Source organism: Morus notabilis, unplaced genomic scaffold (genome assembly GCF_000414095.1).
Source record: "Morus notabilis unplaced genomic scaffold, ASM41409v2 Scaffold137, whole genome shotgun sequence".
NCBI lineage: Eukaryota > Viridiplantae > Streptophyta > Magnoliopsida > Rosales > Moraceae > Morus > Morus notabilis.
In genome coordinates this window covers 241,313-260,762 of record NW_010358172.1, presented here as the reverse complement: position 1 = coordinate 260,762, position 19,450 = coordinate 241,313, and the positions used below count along the sequence as shown (strand labels likewise).

The following is a 19,450-nucleotide window of genomic DNA, read 5'->3' as shown; positions in this document are numbered from 1 at the left end:
TAAGAGTCAGCTTAGTCAAAATGAATACTTTAATTTCTACCATGATAAAGCTCAAACCATTTTCAACTTTATCCCCGTATTGGCTACTCTCCACTTTGTATTCGTGCAGCTGTGGAACTTACCTTAGCGTGATGGAAATGTCACATGTTAGGACTTTAGTTGGCAATTTGTTGGCATTGATTGTAAAAATTCAAAAACATGTACATTTGGCAACTTGTATTTATGAAAAAAATTAAAGACGATTTTGGTTGCTTGATTGCTTCGAATATGGAATGTTTTTCTTGATGAAAATCATGGAAAGTACTGCCTGATTCTGTATTTAAAATGGTTGACAAATCCGAATTAAAGAAGGAAGAAAGCTAATCACGTGGAGTATCAAGCTTGATTTATTGCTTGGTGATAATATATATATATATATATATATATATAGATTCCTTGTACGTGGAGTGATTTTTGGCTTGATTGATGAATGATTTAGAAGGTGATGTACATGAAGCAAATATGGAGCTGATTGGTTTGATTTTTGGTGGCTAATTGATGGGCTCTATGTATGAGAAGAATCCTTAGAGGAGAAGTTGCTTTATTGAGGGTGATTTTGGTGGAAGAATAGAGACTATAGACCAATTTAGAGTGTATATATTTGGTTTGCAGCCATGAACGTGGTAGAGCTTTTTGAATGATATATTATGCAGCAAAAAGCTGCTCTAATGTTCATTGAGTGAAAAAAAATAAAAAGTGGTTCTTTGGGAGAAGAACGTATGGCTTTTGGGAGAAAGTTTTCAAAGTTGAGTGGTACTCGCTGGACAAGGCCAGTAAAAAGATTCTCCACAGCAGCGACAACATCAAGAAGGGAGGCTTTGAGTGTGTAAGACCGATTGGTGTTTGTAATCTCTTTATCTTAGTAGGTTGTTTACTGTCTGGGCGTGACTCCACAGAGTAGGTGTGCGCACCGAACTACAATATCATTTTCTGGTGTCTTTTATGTTTTCACATTACTTTTCTGCACTTATAATTTGCTGCTGCTGAATAAAAAAAAAATGTATCCATTTACACGTATCTGTCATCAGTGTTACAACTAGTGTTATAGTACTCTTTGTGACACCAATCGAAAAACGGACCTAACATCACAGATACAGGCTTGCGTTGCTTGCAATCAAGGCTCAGATTACTGAGGATCCTCTTGGGATCACAAGCTCATGGAATGACTCTCCATTTCTGCCTGTGGCAAGGCGTTTCCTGTGGTCACAAGCAGCAAAGAGTCACCAACTTGGATTTATGGCTGTGGAGTTTGAAAGATTCCATATCTCACTCCGTTGGGAACCTCAGTTTTCTTCGAATACTCGATGTCTCGAACAATAGTTTCCAACGATCGAACTGTGTTCTTCAAGTGTGTAATCCTGATTTTTCACATATTGCTCATCCGAGGACATATATAGGCTCTTAATTGCCGAACCTCGTCACATTGCTTGTCTCGTGTGTGCGTGTTTGTTCTCTTGTACATTTAGATTTAATTACATGAAGCAATTTGGTGGCGGAGAGTAGCTCTTTATCCTTGCAAAGCTAGTCCTTAACCGTAGCTATACCATCTTGACATAAAGAATATTTCTGGACAAGGTGGGATCAGTCATTGGAAAATGATTCCCCAATCTATCAGTACCAGATACCTTACAATACCGCCTAGCTAACCAAACAAAGTAATATCTAAATAGCAGATTTATGAATTTCCGCGTAAATTGTTTTTTACTACTGTTAAAAAGATTTTTTTTTTTCATGTAAATAAATATTTTTTATCACGTAAATTATTTTTTACTAATCGTAAATAATACACTTACACAATAAATTGTTATTTATTTCAAATAATTTTAAAATTTACTATTTACTTCATTTAGTTTTAAAAATATGTTATTTAATACAATTTCTGTTGTTTTTTAAATAAGGGTTTTGAATTTCAAAACTAGAGTTTATTTCCTATTTTATTGTTTCCCTTTGATAATGTTATTTCCAAATTTTTAGAACAGAATTAGATCCTTTATTTTGAATTACAATTTTAGATAGGACAAGTTTCTTTTAATTTCAATTTCCAAAGTAATTTTATTTTCAGTTTAGTTTGATTAATTAAAAAACCGAAAAAACCGAGAATTTTTCGGTGTTCCGCTGCATTGGAGTAATGTTTTTCCCAGGCCTACTTCGTTGGATATCCAGTGAGACACGTCGGAAATGGTCTAGATGGCATTGATTTGATATCTGAGGTGATAAATATATAATAACAATGGTTTATATATATTGTTTTCTTGGGATAAATTCAGGCTATAGAATTGTCAATTGTTTGTCTTCACATGTTCGTAGTCAATTGGTATTGTGCTGTGAACTACGGAAATCAAACTATGGTTTTTAGATTATGTGAGTGTTGGTATACAGATCATGGTTTATGGATTACGTGAATAATATATATATATATATATATATTTCTATTTTTCTTGCTCCAGGAAGAGTTTGATTTCATTTGCAACGGATGTTATTGTAATTGGAATTTGGTTATTCACCATGTATGAGATCTCCTCTAAGCATGGCTGAATGGTTAAAACGCCCAATTCATAATTGGTGAATCGGTGAATTTGTAGGTTTCGAATTTCATTCCAATCACAAATAATCTGTAACTGCCAATATATCTCACGGTAATAAAAATATAGTGTTTTGAGGTATATCAAGATTCAGTCTACGGTTCATATTTCATCGACCAATTCTTCTTAATTCACATCTTTGTTGAAAGAATTTTTTTTGTAATTCTTTACATAAGGATTTAGAAAATACCATATCGCCGCCTACACAAGTAAATTGTTTATAAAACTTCAAAATGACATTTTCTTTTAATTTTTTTTTTTTTTTGCTTATTTTTGAGGAAAGATAAGAAAATTTTAGTGAAGCAAACATTCTCTAAAATTTCTCTTAGATTTAAGCCCATAGCTGATAATAGAACTATAATAGATATTTTATATTTCCTACCAACCAATCCAAAAATACCCAAAAAAAAAAAAAAAAAAAAAAAAAAAAAAAAAAAAACAAACTTCCTGTGTAGCTGTGGCCCTCGTAGATATTTACAATTTTAGATAGGACAATTTGTATCTGTGTAGCTGTGGCCCTTGTGAAGTGACGTTGAGGAAAAACTTCCTGGTTGAACTACAGCACAAGTATTATTTCAGTCAATGTTGAGTGGAAGACCCGCTAGCAGTACACTTTCGGAAGACTTGCTTAGTGGCCTTCAATTTGGTTCTCTTCATCTACATATCATACTGCTTTTGTAGTCCTGTGTGCAGAAACTCTTTGTAGACGTCAAAAAAACCTGCGAAAATGAGGGCAGTATTAATCCAAACATCGTCTTTTCTTTCTCTTTTGAACTTTTGCATTAAGATCCTGACTTTAGCCATCATCGCGATTGTTGGGGTTACCACTGCCTCGATTGTTCATGGAAATATCACAGACAGGCTCGCGTTGCTCGCAATCAAGGCTCAAATTACCGAAGATCCTCTTGGGATCACAAGCTCATGGAACGATTCTCTCCATTTCTGCCAGTGGCATGGTGTTTCATGTGGTCACAAGCACCAAAGAGTCACCCAAGTGAATTTACGGTCGCTTAGTTTGAAAGGTTCCATATCTCTCTCCGTTGGGAACCTCAGTTTTCTTCGAACACTCGATGTCTCAAACAATAGTTTCCATGGAGAACTACCAAATGAGATTGGTCGCTTGCTGAGGTTGCAACAGCTGGTTTTGGCAAACAATTCCTTCGGAGGACGAATACCAACTAGTTTATCAAACTGCTCTAAGTTGATAAGCATCGATTTTGGATACAACGCGTTCACCGGTAACATCCCTTCTGAGATTGGCTTTCTCCCAACGCTGGAGCAACTAATTCTCGTGAGAAACAGTTTGGAAGGAAGTATTCCACCTCATCTAGGGAATATCTCATCCCTCAAAGAACTTATTGTGTCAGCAAATAAGTTGAAGGGAAACGTTCCAGCATCACTAGGCCAATTGAAGAGCTTGATTTCTTTTCGCGTGTCTCTCAATATGTTATCAGGTACAATCCCTGAAGCTGTCTTTAACTTGTCGAGCCTTGTTGCTTTTTCTGTTTGTGGGAATCAGCTTCAAGGTAGCTTTCCTCGTAACATTGGGCTTACCCTTCCAAATATCGAAACATTTTTTGCATGGGGAAACCAATTTAGTGGAACCATTCCAGTCTCTTTTTCAAATGCTTCAAACCTTGTTTACTTTGAAATTGAGGAGAATAACTTCTTTGGACGGATTCCTACTATTTTTGGAAACTTAAAGAAACTTGAGCGGGTAGTTATTGGGGCTTCTAATCTTGGGTATGGGAAAGAAAATGATATGGACTTCTTCACCTCTTTAACCAATTGTAGCAATCTGCTAACACTTCAGATTCAACAAAATAACTTCGGAGGAAATTTTCCCAATTCTGTAGGAAACCTTACAGATAAACTTGAAGTTCTGTGCCTTGCAAATAGTCGAATTTTAGGAAACATTTCACCCAGCATCGGAAATCTTATGAACTTAAAAGCACTGTATTTAGGTCACAATCGGCTCACTGGGACCATTCCTACAACTATTGGTAAACTTCGCAATTTGGGATCACTATATTTGGCCGGTAATGAATTATCTGGGGAAATCCCTTCCTCCCTTGGAAATCTCACGTTATTAAATACGCTTCAACTAGAAGATAACAATCTACAGGGAAACATTCCTTCGAGTCTTGAAAACTGCAAAAACTTGCAATTACTACACCTCCATGGTAATTCCCTGAATGGCACCATTCCTCCAAATGTAATTGGGTTGTCCTCTTTATCATTGTCTTTAACACTCTCTAGAAATCGTCTCACTGGATCTTTACCATCCGAAGTTGGTAACTTGAAAAATCTTGCTGAGTTGGGAGTTTCTCACAATCAGTTGACCGGTGATATTCCTAGTACACTTGCTGAGTGCACAAGCTTAAGATGGCTTTCTATGGATCACAATATGTTTGAAGGAACCATTGAATCTCTGAGTTCCTTAAAAGCTATTGAAGAATTGGATCTTTCACACAATAACATTTCTGGGCATATACCAGAAGACTTTGGCAAATTTGTCTTTTTATCAAAGTTAGATCTATCTTTTAATGATCTTGAGGGTGAAGTACCAAGTGGAGGTGTTTTTAGTAATGCCAGTGCTAATATTTCACTTGCTGGTAATGATAAGCTTTGTGGGGGCATAGCTAATTTACACTTGGCACAATGCTCTAAGAAATCTCCAAGGAAGCAAAACTTGTCCTCCACCCGAAAGCTGATAATCTCCATTGTCTGTAGCCTTCTTGGAGTATGTTTGATGTCAGTTTTTCTGATCATTTGTTGCTTTAGGAAGAAAAGAAAGCAGCAATCTTTAGAATCTTTGTCGGGGAATGTTCCATTCTTGAATATTTCTTATGCGGAGCTTTTGAAAGCAACTAATGGGTTTTGTCCAGAAAACCTGATTGGTTTCGGTGGCTTTGGCTCGGTATATAAAGGGATTCTTGAACCACATCAATTGCCCATAGCAGCGAAGGTCTTTGACCTTGAAAGGAGAGGAGCTTCCAAGAGTTTTATGGCAGAATGTGAAACTCTAAGGAATGTCAGGCATCGTAATCTTGTGAAAATCATTACTTCTTGCTCAAGTGTCGACTTCCAAGGTAATGATTTCAAAGCCCTCATCTATGAATTGATGCCAAATGGAAGCTTAGAAGATTGGTTGCATCCACCTCTACAAATGGGGGAAAACCAGAGGAAAAGTTTACCTTTGACTCAACGGTTGAACATAGTCATTGATGTGGCATCGGCATTGGATTATCTTCATAACCACAGTGGACAGCCGATTATACATTGTGACCTAAAGCCAAGCAACGTTCTACTTGATCAAGACATGACTGCCCACGTGGGTGACTTTGGGTTGTCAAGGATTATTGCAGAAAACAATGTTCAGATATCCCAAAATCAAACAAGCTCTGTTGGAATAAGGGGAACAATTGGATATGCAGCTCCAGGTAATTTTATTTTCTAATTATCTTTACTAAAGCATAAATGATTGTGGTTTCCCTGACACTTTTTTTTTGTTATCTTTTTTAACGCGTGTTTATGTACGTAACATATGTAGTACATGCACATGCATGCATCGATATATACACACACACTAACTCCAATATTTTTATTCAACTTGTGAGATATTGAAGAATATGGCATGGGAACCAAAGTGTCAATCCAAGGAGATGTGTATAGCTTTGGAATTCTTTTGTTGGAAATCTTCACAGGAAAAAAACCCACAAATGAAAATCTTGAAGGCCTTAGTCTTCATCAATTTGTCAAAATAACATTGCCAGAAAGAGCGATGGAGATAGTTTATCAAAGTCTCCCGAAAGAAGGACAAGCGGAAGCATCTCGCAGAGACATAATGGTGCAACCAAGAAGCGGCAGAGTATATGAATGCTTAATGTCTATATTGACGACTGGTTTGAAGTGTTCAGAGGAATTACCAGGAAACAGGATGAAGATTAATTATGCCCTCAAGGACTTGCAAAAAATAAAAAACATGCTTCTCAAAGATACTAGGTACAAGGATCTATAGAATAGCTTATCTTCCCTTGGAAAATGCACTAAATCTTACATTCCCCCTTTTTTTTTATTCTCATATTTCTTTACAAAAAAGAGAGAAAAACAATTACCTCATAGTTTCCTAATTTCATTTTGCAGGAACAACAGTGGAGCCCGAATTTTAAATGTTGAAGAGGGTTGTTAAATGTCCTGCAAACACTTGTGTTACGCATAAATTAGCTAGCAGTAATGTTTAGAAGTCCAATTGTGTGTTGAGTAGTTTCTGTTTTAGCCTTGGTTTTGTTTTCCACAAGACTTATGTTCGTGCTCAACTATTAAAATAGTATGACTAGCGCGCTTATATTTTCAGGCGTGATGCCTGTTTCTTGCAGTTGAACTTGAAATGATGAATCGATGTAAACTTTATTGTCGTACATTCATTTATTGCTGTTTTGTTATTGTTGTCATTTACTTCCAATTTTGTCGTTTTCAATTTTCTGTCGTTTATTCAATTTATTGTCCTTTTGTGAGTTTTTGTCATTCATTTATTTGCCGTTTCCATTTTTATTCTTCTTGTCGTTTTTATTACTAATTTTTTTTCGTTCTTATTTTCTCGTCGTTCGCACTTTTTTTGCCGTTTTCAGGTTGCCGTCGTTTACTGAAATTCTTATATTCACGGTGTCGCTTTTACGTTGTTCTCTTGCTGTGCTTTTAACAATTTTGTTGTTTATGCGTAGCACTTTGTCTGTACCTGTACAGAGGGCGCTTAATACATAGTTACATACACAATTGTAAGACTAAAAATTCTGGTAGGGAGGACAGGAGAAAGGATAAGCCGCCTATTAATTAATCCTGAAAACAATTACTCCGATAACTCATCTTACCTTCTCTCTGACGAGAAATTTCATGACAATTTATCTTCTGCAGGACAGATAAGAAATCAAACTAAAAAATGCTCAAACTGGCACAAATAATTTCTATCTTTATTGATAAAACCTCAAACTTTACATGGGCAAACTCGCTGACTTATGCACAATCCGTCAATAAACAATACTGAGTTTCATACAGGGAACAAACACAGGCCAACAACAACAACGACAAATAATTGCAGAGTTCAACCACTGTTTATCATACACCGGTGATTGGAGATGATCCATGGTTTCTGCTAATTGGCAGGTAAACGTAAACCTCGTGAACTTCCTGTTTATAGACCTCTCCCCTGTCTCTATCTATGGCATAGCACACGTACACGGTGTCAACCACATTGTCCAGCACATGCACAAAGTACCATAACACCAAGATCAGCAGCAACCACGCCAGTGCAGCCACGAAGTATGAATCAGACCCGACATCGCTTACACCCTTTAAGATTGCCCAAGTCTGCTTATGCATGTCATGATCATAAAACATTAACAAACATTCGAACTATAAGGAAGAAAACAAAGAGTAGAACAAAAAATTATTTAACAGTTTCACAATTCAGCAACTAGGACATGACAAGGTGAAGCGGAGGTCATATATCAAAATTGTACAAACCTATATGGTGAAATATACATTTACTTGGACAATGACTCTAACCAACCCCAACCTATTGCATGCTTCTCCATCCTGTAGTCACCCTTCCTTAAAAGGTTTTAATTAGGATTATTATCACTAATACTCCCTGCACTTTAGGGCCATTCTCAATTTGCCCCCTAAACTTTGAATTGTTTCCACTTAACCCCTTCTGTTGCAATTTCTGTTAAAAAGATATAGGAAAAAAGAGAATAACGTAATCAAGTGGTCTTTTTGATTAGATTTTTGTCCCAAAAAATATATATATATATATATATATATATATATATAAACCACATGAACACACTTAACCCCATATTTTTCCGTATGATTTTAACAGAAATTACAACAAAAGGGATTAAGTGAGAACAATTCAAAGTTCAGAGGGGAAAATAAGAGTTTTTAAAGTTGAAGGGGTAAACTGAGAATGACTCTAAAATTTAGAGGGCACCAGTGAGAATAATCCTTTTAATTAAGAAATTGACCAAATCTTTAGGTCTATGTGCCTTGTTCGGTAAGTGGTAAAAGTTGGAGGAGGGATAGGAGTGAAAGGATTAGTGAATAAATTTTTACACTTACGGTTGTGTGGTAGAAGGGATTAGAGTGGGGGATTCAAGATCCTCCCTTGGAGTCCAATTTTGATCCTTCTAAAGTTTGAAGGGTTGGAGGGATTCATAATTGACGCAATAAGAGAAAGATACTCCCCTTCCTCTTTGATTTTTCCTCACCTAGATTATATAGCTTTCCTTCCTCCCATTTTCTTTCCCTCTGCCGAACACGGCCTTAGACTCAAAGACAAAAAAGTACTACCACGCACTTAATCTTTTCTTTGCTAGCGTACAAATAGGGGAAAGCAGATTTGAAAGGTCAGAACACTGACTACATGGACGAATATTTCTGAATCATGAATTACTCTCCGTCATACCTAATCATCACCATCTTAGAACATCAATTGACAAGCATAAAACAAGAAAAAATTTGTTATACGCACCGCAATTGCATATATTGCTGAAACTACGAAGGCAATGCCAGCCAGCAGACGAGTGGAGATGGTTTCCACGAAAACAGCAGAAAGGAGATTCCGTTTTAGAAGCTCAAATGTCATCCGTGCAGATAAGCAATAAGCTTCTCCAGTTATTGCAGCAAAGTTGATTGTGAACTTGTTAAGAAAGTCAATAGCTGACAGTAAGGCATTAACACAGCAACGTAGTGCAAGGCTCACAAAGCCGGAAATGTCCCCTTGTCTTGCGGTATCAACAATGGAACGCACCACTCGAACAACAAAGATAAGTAAGCCCGAAAGACATATAGTGCCGGAGGAGGGGCCAAAGGCATGTCTGCAAATTTTAGTAAGAAAACCACGAGAAATTGTGATTACTATCGACATTATATCCAACCATATTCTTTTAACCAGAAAAACCTTTACCCGTAAATATTTACACTTGCAATGTCAACCTCAACAACCTTCCTCTAACTAATAAAAACCATGTATGAACTTATCATGTCATAGGTTCCCAAAAATGTATTGTTGATCGTGTGGAAACTAATTATTCCCCAGAAGCAGAGTTTAATTACCAAATTAAACTAAAGGGTAATTAGACTTTTCATTCACGTACTTTCGCTTGCCCTAATAATAATTATATTGGGGATTATGGTTAGAGAGGTGTGTAAATTTCTTGTGTAGTCGTTTTCATCATAGTGAAATTCTGAGACCGTTGAAAGTAGATGCAGCCCTCAATTAAGGCGAACCACTATAAATCTTCTGTGTGTTGTTATTTTATTGTTTTTCTTCGATTTTATTACTCTCGATAGTAAAGGATTAGTGCCTCTAACTGTTAACCAAAAAAAGAAAAAACATAAAAACACATAGTTTGCTCACTTATCACAAAATTATCAGCTTCATCAAAATATTGCGACTCATAATGTCAACTTCAACTACCTCCTACACATGAAACTTGTACAAACATCAACAAACAAAGAAGTAGAATGAACTGTAATAGCAATGGTAAAAATAAAACGAAAATTCACCTCAAAGAGCTTCTGGTACTCCGCCGAGGAGCCGAATCCTCCTTCGTGAAGTACCACTGCGCAATAGTCCCACTGATCACAAACACCTGCGCTTCCACCATTGCAGCCGCCGACCAAAGCATGGTTAGAATCGCCAGCGCATAGTAAGCCGGCACCCAACCATCTTCTTTCCAGTCACAACTGTACTCCCCGCTCGATTCCCGCGCCACAATCTTCCCGTTCGACCTCGCAAACACCAAGAACACCACGATCGGCGCGTAATAAACGATCAAGCACAGACTCAAAAAGGGCAAAACGAAGAACAATCCCAAGTTCTTCAAAAGCGCGTTCGAGGCCACCCCAATTATGCTCACGGTGAGCTCAATCCGATGCCAATTGGCCACGAAGATCCAAACAATAACCCCATTTACCAAGAACACAAAAATCAAAACCAAAATTCGGTAGACCAACGGGAAGGCGTCGCTGCAAGAGGAGCTGAGCGTGCAGGCGACGAACCAGTAGACGTTGAAGAAGATGGGGATGAGGATGAAGAAAGGAAGAGAAGCGTAGACGATGTGTTTGGTGTAACGCTTGAGAGCCAAGAGGAAGAGTAAGCAAATGGGTAAGCTGAGAACGAGCGTAATTACGAGCGTCCATATCAGATCCTTGAGAACGGGGGAAGAAGAAGAGAAGAAGAAGAAAACCCAATTGGAAGAAGAGGAAAGTTGGTTTTTGTGTTCGACGCAAGAAGTGGAATTGGAGTCATAAACGAAGGAAGAGAGGTTGGAGTAGTTTGCGTTGCGGTGGAAGACGGCGAAGATGCCGAAGCCGAAGGTGGAGAGGACGAAGACGAGGAAAAGGATGAGGAAAGGGAGGTCCTTGAAGGGTCTGGGGCCGTAATTGTAGGAGATCTGGAGGTACTGGGAAGCGTCGGATTCGCGGCGGCGGTCGTAGTACGACGGCGGCGGCGGCAGCGGCGGAGGAGGAGAGTCGTCGAGATGAGGTGGCTTGGAGAGGAGGGGTTGTTGGGACGGCGACGACGTGCCGTATAGGGATATGGGTTTGTCGTTTTCGTCGGAGCTGCTCCCCATTGGAGCTCAGATGGATAGATAAAGAAAGAGATCGTTTTGGGTTAGAACAGGAAGAGGAACATTTTCTAGTTGACGATGAGCATAAAAGCTGAGTAGTATTTGTTTTTGTTGAAAATTAATTGGAACACTTGGTCGGTCATATGTTGTTCTTTTTTTAAGCAAAGTATTTTTTTTATTTAATAATATGTGGGAGTCCTGGCCATTCATTCATCATGGGTTGTAATCAGATGTGGTATCTCGTTAATTTTATGAATTTAAATTTTTAATTTGAGTTAAAATATGATATTTTTTAAAAAAATTTTACTGTAATAAAAAAAATTAAATGTGATATTTTTTAAAAATTTTTTATTGTAAAAACTTAAAATTAAAAATACGAATCGGTAAAATGAACGAGGTCATAGAATATAAACAATGGATCAAGGTGGATCCAGGTCACAAGACACAAACTTTGTTTACTTTTGTGCTTTTAGTGGTAATTCATTTTTTCTGTACTACAGAAACTCTCAAAAGTATATTCGATAAAGTTGAGAAATTACTCCTTTTATTTTGATTTTGGGGGGGCGAAGGTGAATAACATAAAAGATTATTCAATGATTGATTTAGAAAATGAAAGGATGACATAAAATTGAATGAATTCTTTTTAACAAGCTACCCTCATTAATAGTCTTATTTAGAAAATTAAGGGATGATATGATTCTTTATAAGTTATAATAATTCATGTAGTCTCATAATTAATACACAATACAATGTCAATGTGTGGTACATGCCACATGGAATAAACAGCATCATCCATTTTTCTCCGTGGAATCATATGGAAGCATATTTATATTAACATGCTTTGACTCATCATAAATAACACAAGCTTATTTCACCTTTTATTTGTTTCCCCCTTATTTTCTTTCTTCATCATCAACCGTAGGATCTCTATTCAGAAAACTTACTCGAGACGATTGCAAATCAAGTAACTAGTAGAATCTAAGGCCCCGTTCATTTCGTTGATTCGAGTTTAAAATTTAAATTTTACTACAGTAAAAAACTCTCACAAACAATCACATCTAACTTTTTTACTACAGTAAAAAGCTCTCACATAAAATCACATCTTAATTCGAATTAAAAACTCGAATCAGCGAACTAAACGGACCCTAAATGCTTCTTTCTATGTTAATATTTCTACAAGTAAATGCGACCGGCACTTTTAGTCAAGGTTGTGAATAATAACATTAACTTACTGAAGTTTGACTTGGCAGTGGCAAGTAGCAGTTCACATCATTATCTTCTCTCTCTACCAGGTTAAGAAATGAGAAACTTTTTGAGCATTAGTGAAAATATAATCTCAAGTCAATATCAACTTTGTAAAAAGCATGGACCATGGAATATCTGTAAGTTGCTTTCAAACTCAATCCAAAATGGGGCAAGATATACATGGCTGGCAATTGCCGAGAACAAGACAAACTAATGCCCTTCGAAACCTTTACAAAGGACATAAACGTATAAAAAATAGTTGCCGAAACAAAGCACCCACAGACTACCGTATTCCCAGAAAGAGCCCAAGGCTGATGGACAATGTTAAGATTTATGGACATGTTACAGAGGAAACGAGAGGCCGTGATCAAATACATAACTGAAGCCAAAACATAGAACTCAACCAAAAATCTTGAAAGTTGTTAGCTATGTTAACTTTCCTCGTCCCACTTGCTCTTAGGAATCTCCCCCGAGTCAGCAATAATTACCTTCTTCCTCGGTTTTCCACTGTAGGTTCCAGCTCCACCTTCAATGGCAAAAACAGTGTCCATACCTTGAATAACCTTGCCGAACACAACGTGCTCTCCATCCAACCTAGAGATTTTTCACATGCGTCGTTAGAGATACCAAGACATGCCTCTTAGACAAAGCAAGAATGTGAACCCCTTAGACCATCTTCTTCTCAGAACTTTTACGAGTAAAAACAAAATCTGAGGTAAACAAATATGGTTCGAGAGTCCAGAAAAATTCAAGCTGGTCAGGCTAATAATTTTCCATGTAAAGATTGAAGATTACAGGAGTTAATTTCGCATACATTACAGATGATGTGAATCATACACAAAGGGTCGTTGGAGGGATGGAGAGTAGGAAGGAGGGAGAGTATTATAGTAATCATTCGTGTTGTTTGGTAGGAGGGAGAGAGTTGAAAGGATGGATAATAGTTATTTATAAAATTACTATATTGTCCATTTAAATTATTTGTTAATAGTTTGTTTTGAGGGTAAAATAGTCTTTTAGATGTAAAAGTTGATGGATTGATTCTATGAATCCTCCCATAAATGGAAGGATCCAATTTTGTGGGCCCAAGAGGATGAGCTCTCCCTCCATCTCTCCCTTCCTTCCTCTCCTCCCTCCAACCAAACAAATGATTTGCTCTCTCCCTCCACCCCTCTCCAGCCCTCCAACCAAACACACTCTAAGGCAGAAAAATCTCCTATGAATACATTAGAAAGCAGTTGTATATTTTATGCATTGTGCACGTGATTTTTGAGAGAGAGTTATTAGATATTGACAATGTAATAGCAACCGGTTTGGCGAGCAGGAGAAGATTGTGTTATCTTATCCTTAAGTCTTGGCTTGGTACGTAATAACAGTTATTAGGCCAGGAATAATGAATCCATAGATCAGAATGTCCAATTGGATCACCTATAATTTTCATAGATATTAATCCATGATGGAATCTAAAGCGAAACTTACCAGCTCGCCTTGACTGTGGTGATGAAAAACTGTGAGCCATTGGAATCGGGTCCTGAATTTACCATGGAAATGGTACCTGCACGCAATAAAAGTCAGAAGATTTGGAGCTTCATAAAACCATAAATATCCGACAAAGAAAACAACCAAACAATTCTAGTTAACTACCAGCATGTGAATGCTTTATTCTGAAGTTCTCATCTGGAAAGGTACCACCATAAATAGATTCATATCCCCTCCCATCACCATAAATGATGTCTCCACCTTGAATCACAAAACCAGATATTATACGATGAAGTGGTTTTCCCTTATAGTGAAGTTTTTTTCCATGAACACCTTTGCCTTTCTCCCCTGCATTTAGTGCAAGTTACAGTGAGCAAATTAGCAATCTCACACACAAACATAGACACGTGTTTGCATATGAATTTACAGACAGGATTTAAGCACCTGTGCACAAGGCCCTAAAATTTTCTGCAAAAAAATAAAAAAGGGAATATTAGGCAAGTATGTCATATAAGCAACGTGGCATCAGAAATTGGAGGGTAAAGAGCAAAGGTGAAAGCACTTAGCACTAGCTCAGAAGCTTAAGGTAAATAAGAAAAGTAAAATATATGTCCATCAGTGAGCAGGTAAATCCATAAGACCACTAATTGTACAAGCATTAATTGATTATTAGAATGCTTCAAAATGAACTGAAAAACTTAAACCAATTCACCATTCACTGTTGACAATCAATCATCCCATGGCTGGATATAAAAAATGACAGCAACACCGCTATCAAACCGTTTACTATGGATTTTTAAGACCCTGATAAGAAAGAACTCACGCAGAAGATCAAAACATACCAACAGTTTTAGGTACAACCTTCCCATATAATCCAATCACAAGTCTACCTGCAATAATTGAAAAGGTTTGCAATTGAATGTTAAAAGCAGATAGAGGAGATGGAAGCAAGAAATATAAAATGATAAAGCATCATAAAATCCATAAAGACCATAAGAACACACTTTTCTGAAACCATTAGCTGTTGATAAAAGGCAGTTCTTGAAGGCTGAATCAATATAAACAGGAAAGCTTACCCAACCGTTGTCCATCAATATCTACATCCAGGTAAACTCTGTGGGTTATTTCAGGAACCTCTTCCACTTTCTCCTCCACCTCCTCCTACGCATCAAATTGGGGATAATACATCAATATGTTTGTGAATATTATTGCATTGAGTTTCAAGCAATATATATATATATATATATATATATATATACTGTTGCATTGAGACCAGACTCTTTGTTACATTATTAAGAGTGAGCTAAGATTATTCAAACAACTCAGATCAGCTATAGAAAGGAACAAGTCATTAGAAAATCAACAAGAAAACCATCTGAATCACTCAAATTCACCTCTTTCGCCGTTCAAGATATTTCCAATCAGTCATCATAACAGAAACCACAATAAAATCGAAGGTTTCAGCGCAAATTTCGCAAGAATCACAACCAGATAGGGCAAAAAGACACGGAATGAACCTAAATTGAAAGAAAGGAGAATTGGCGTACTCGTTTGGGACTGGAGAAGGCGAAAATGAGGAAAATCGACAGGACGACGAAGAGGAGGAGGCATCTTGGCTGAATCAGAAACGAGATCTCCCGACGCATCGTTTGTGGATCCTTCTCGCTGTCACTCTCGCTTCTTTAATAATGTTCAGATCAAAAACTATGTCTTCCTTCTTGATCCTCCATGAAAATGGTTAGGTCCAGTTATCCTCTCCCAGAATCGCAGCAGAAACTCTCCACAGGGGAGAGAGAAGAGATCAGGGATTCAGAATCGGTAAATTGGGAGCGAAACTATGAAGCTTCGAGAACTTCAGTTATGGAGTTCTGCGTTCATCAATGGCGACTAGCTGAGTAGAAGCGAGATCGGAGAATAGTGGGCCTGGGCTTTGGTTTCTTTACATAATGGACCTGGGCCTATATCCTGATTCAAGCCGTCCACCAAGGGAAAATAGCAGATTTAAGAGGGCGTTTGGTATGCAGGAATCACTGGGAATCATATTCTCGAGAAAGTAATGGAGGGTAATATGATTCCTAAAAATAATACATTATTGTGTTTGATTCCATACAGAAATCTTTTTTAAATTCCTAAGAATATCACATTACTGTGTTTAGCTGTGCATGGGAATGTTGTAAATTAAAAAAAAAATCTTTTTTAAATGAATAATAATAATTATTATTATAATTATAATTATAATTATTATATTAATAATATTAATAATAATTATTATTATTATTATTACTATTATTACTATTATTATTATTATTATTATTATTATTATTATTATTATTATTATTATTATGAGATTCCCATGATTTTGAGATTCTCAGAAATTTGAATAACACCCTATTGGGTGGGTTTAGGATTACCCTAAAATATGGTAATGTGAAACTCATGGGCTTCACTTTCTTGGGTTTTAAAAAAGTCTAATAATTGTACCAAACATGAGAATCTGAAAGATTCTCATTCCCACCCCTATGATTACCCCATACCAAACGCCCCCTAAGAGTTCTCCTTTTAGAGTATGTTTGGTAGGAAAGAAAAGTAGAAGGAAGGAAGAAGGTGGAGGGATTTTAGGATGAAAAATGAAAATGTAGATTTTTTGGTAGTAGAGAAAATAGAAAGGAAGAGAAAATGGAGTGGAAAATAATACATGTGAGTCCCACCATTTTTTTTCTTTCCACGAGTGGGCAGAAAATGGGATGGAAAATGGGGACTCATTAAAGTGAGCAAAGTTACTAAACTACCCTTTTCTCCATCAACATCCAAACAAAAAATTTAAGGGTATAAAAGTAATTTATGAGTAAAATTTTTTCTTTCCTCCCAATTTAACTTCCAATACCAAACAAGTGAAGGTAAGCTCATTTTCTTTCCATCTTCTCATACCAAACAACATAAAAGAAAATCAATTTCCTTTCCATCATTGCTATTTTCCATTACTTCCATATTTCCTTTCTATCATATTTTCTTTCACATATGATAAGTGTCGTTTGTTAATTGTTATTATTATCCTTTTTTTTTTTTGTGGCTGAGAAAAATATTGTCCTTAAAGTATATTTCCCTGATGTTCTAATATATGTATTTTTGCATTTATCGGTATTTTTTATCCTCTTTTTTTTTTGTTTATAATTACTTCGGGCTTGTTGTTTACCTCTCTGTTTGGTTATAGGTATTCTTCTTAATGTCGTTTCCTCCACTGGTATCACTTATTAGTTTCATGTCGTTTTCCCTCATTGTCGTTTCTTTACTCACCTCCGTTTCATCTTTCTTCGTTCTTAATTTTGTTGTAGTTCATCAAGTGACTCACGTGCCGTTTCTTGTCGTTTTAAAATTTTGTGTCGTTTTTCTCATTCTTTCGTTTCAAATTTCTTGCCATTTTTCATTTCATTGTCGTCCATTTAGGTAACTGCCCATTACATCACTCCTCTCGCTCACTGCTTTTGGCCGTGTTATTTTTCTCGTCTTTTATGTTTGGTCGTCGTTTTTCCCCTTAATGTCGCTTCCTCGATTGTTGTAGTTTTTTTCTTTCTGGTTTCTTTACTCTCCCCATTGTCGTTTCATGTTTGTCGTCTATTTACTTTACCGTCGTTTATCACGTTGACTGTCGCTTCTCCTTATCTGTTGTCGTGTTCTTTTCCCATTTTCTGTTTATTGATTCTGTGTCATGTCTAATGTTGGTTTTTATTATTATTATTATTATTATTATTATTACTATTATTATTATTATTATTATTATTATTATTATTATTATTACTACTTTATTAAACACACTTCATGCCTATGGCGTCATTAGAAAAAACACATGGCTAAAAGTGTTAATATTGATCGATTCTCCGCTAATGTGACAAATTTTCCTTAAAAAAAAAAAAAAAGAAAAAGAGCTGTCACAGAAATTTTTCGTAGTTCGTTGGAGTCTCGTTTTGACTGAATATATTATTATGTGTACTTAAATATTAGCGAGAAACAGATTCGAAGACAACTGGGGGCTAAGGGCGTGTCTCTCGCCGTAGTATTTTCATGAATATGTAATATACAGTTGACAAGCATGAATACACGACACTGCAACTTGCATGCATTTCCCCATTATCATATTTAATGATTTCAGATCTTGATCGACCAATAAATTTATTTCTTCGCTTTTATACGGCGATTGCAAGAAAAGTCAAGTTATAGAGGTAATAATTAAGGCCAACTTGTAGGAGTTTAACGATGTCGATACAATTTTTAAAGCAAATCAAACTTTCAATTTTTTTTCTAATATTTTCCTTTTTCATGAAGCAACATTTTAAAACTAGAAAGTTTGTCATTCTAAAGATCTTATTATTCAAAGGATTAATTAAGTATTGTTTGAAGGTGGAAGGACTTTGATATGTGTGTGTATCATGTATAAATATATATATACACATATATATGTATTTTCTAACCGCATGAAAACTGTCTCAAGCATGAAAACGGCATGAGTGACTCGGGGTTTGTGTTGGAAGATCTCTAATAGCTCCGGTCGAGCATATTCCATCAATTTTAGTATATATAACGACATTAGTAGTAGGAGTAGTTGTACTTGTAGGGTCGTGATCGATGATCACCTCTTGATCTAAAAAGATCACGCAAACCCGTATGTATACGGTGAACAACTCTTTTTTTTAATATATATGTATATAAGAAAACAAAAGAGAAGTTAATGGAGTTTAAAATTTGAATTTTGTTACAGTAAAAAAATTTTAAAAATAATTAAATTTAATTTTTGTATTACAATAAAAAATTTTCATACAAAATTACATTTTAACTCAAATCAATAAATTAAACGAGCTAAACTCTCATGAATAAAACGAGTTTCCTGTATTTTTCTCCACATTGCTTCACTGGTCCGAAAGGTACGTGGAAAATCTGTCACCATGCATATTTAGCATAATTATATGTATAAAGGATTTTATGTGTTTTCTTTCTTCTTTCTTCTTTCCTCGTTCTCCTTTTTTTTTTTTTTTTTTTGTGATCGAAATGTGTCTTGGAAATTATATTGGTAGGTCTATAAGAACAATTTTAAAGGAAAAATAAAAAATATAACTCAAGATGATAAAAAAAACAAGTATTATTTATGTTATTTTACTTAAAAATAAATAATTATCATTCAATTAATAAAAAAAAATATCACAACGAAACTCAATTATTTATAATGAGATAAATAATAAACATCTATAAAATCATGATAAACTACGTATTTTTCTCAATTTTAAAAAGGTTACCAAAAAGAATTTGTAGTGATCAACGATTAATTAGGCCAAACAAACAAGTAATACATATATTAAAAAAATATAAGAAGCGCCATCAATTATTAGAAAGGTCGATATAAGGAGTTGAATTTTCCAAACTTAAAATTGTTTTTTACGTGTGTACTGTTTAAAACAGTGGGTACCAATGAATTTGTGGCCG

General features: G+C 36.0%; 3 protein-coding genes across 3 annotated transcripts; 1 reads left to right on the top strand and 2 right to left on the bottom strand.

The window, feature by feature from the left end:
- Window positions 1–3,297: 3,297 nt before the first annotated feature.
- LOC21411019 (probable LRR receptor-like serine/threonine-protein kinase At3g47570) lies at window positions 3,298–6,960 on the top strand. The gene is made up of 3 exons (XM_024161582.1): window positions 3,298–6,064; window positions 6,251–6,626; window positions 6,768–6,960. Exons 1-3 carry the CDS (start codon window positions 3,349–3,351, stop codon window positions 6,811–6,813), a joined length of 3,138 nt encoding a protein of 1,045 aa, XP_024017350.1. The 5' UTR covers window positions 3,298–3,348; the 3' UTR covers window positions 6,814–6,960.
- A 615-nt stretch (window positions 6,961–7,575) lies between these two features.
- Window positions 7,576–11,389, bottom strand: LOC21407706 (CTL-like protein DDB_G0288717). Its single transcript, XM_010092021.2, has 3 exons — window positions 10,191–11,389; window positions 9,154–9,499; window positions 7,576–7,988 (listed from the first exon to the last, which is right to left on the bottom strand). The coding sequence occupies exons 1-3, from the start codon at window positions 11,258–11,260 to the stop codon at window positions 7,737–7,739; spliced, it is 1,668 nt and encodes a 555-aa protein (XP_010090323.1). The 5' UTR covers window positions 11,261–11,389; the 3' UTR covers window positions 7,576–7,736.
- A 1,245-nt stretch (window positions 11,390–12,634) lies between these two features.
- On the bottom strand, window positions 12,635–15,896 carry LOC21407705 (peptidyl-prolyl cis-trans isomerase CYP21-1). The gene is made up of 7 exons (XM_010092020.2): window positions 15,526–15,896; window positions 15,055–15,139; window positions 14,821–14,868; window positions 14,423–14,446; window positions 14,144–14,326; window positions 13,979–14,054; window positions 12,635–13,096 (listed from the first exon to the last, which is right to left on the bottom strand). The coding sequence occupies exons 1-7, from the start codon at window positions 15,622–15,624 to the stop codon at window positions 12,934–12,936; spliced, it is 678 nt and encodes a 225-aa protein (XP_010090322.1). The 5' UTR covers window positions 15,625–15,896; the 3' UTR covers window positions 12,635–12,933.
- Between the last annotated feature and the right edge of the window lie 3,554 nt (window positions 15,897–19,450).

Excerpts from the sequence above, each read along its gene's own strand:
- LOC21407706 (XM_010092021.2), bottom strand. The coding sequence starts at position 11,260 with ATGGGGAGCAGCTCCGACGAAAACGACAAACCCATATCCCTATACGGC. Across the intron at positions 9,500-10,190 it reads AGTACCAGAAGCTCTTTGAG|ACATGCCTTTGGCCCCTCCT; the intron begins GTGAATTTTCGT and ends TAAAATTTGCAG. Across the intron at positions 7,989-9,153 it reads CAGCAATATATGCAATTGCG|ACTTGGGCAATCTTAAAGGG; the intron begins GTGCGTATAACA and ends ATGCATAAGCAG.
- LOC21411019 (XM_024161582.1), top strand. The coding sequence starts at position 3,349 with ATGAGGGCAGTATTAATCCAAACATCGTCTTTTCTTTCTCTTTTGAAC. Across the intron at positions 6,065-6,250 it reads AATTGGATATGCAGCTCCAG|AATATGGCATGGGAACCAAA; the intron begins GTAATTTTATTT and ends GAGATATTGAAG. Across the intron at positions 6,627-6,767 it reads ATGCTTCTCAAAGATACTAG|GAACAACAGTGGAGCCCGAA; the intron begins GTACAAGGATCT and ends TTCATTTTGCAG.
- LOC21407705 (XM_010092020.2), bottom strand. The coding sequence starts at position 15,624 with ATGCGTCGGGAGATCTCGTTTCTGATTCAGCCAAGATGCCTCCTCCTC. Across the intron at positions 15,140-15,525 it reads CCTTCTCCAGTCCCAAACGA|GAGGAGGTGGAGGAGAAAGT; the intron begins GTACGCCAATTC and ends TTTGATGCGTAG. Across the intron at positions 14,055-14,143 it reads AATAAAGCATTCACATGCTG|GTACCATTTCCATGGTAAAT; the intron begins GTAGTTAACTAG and ends TATTGCGTGCAG.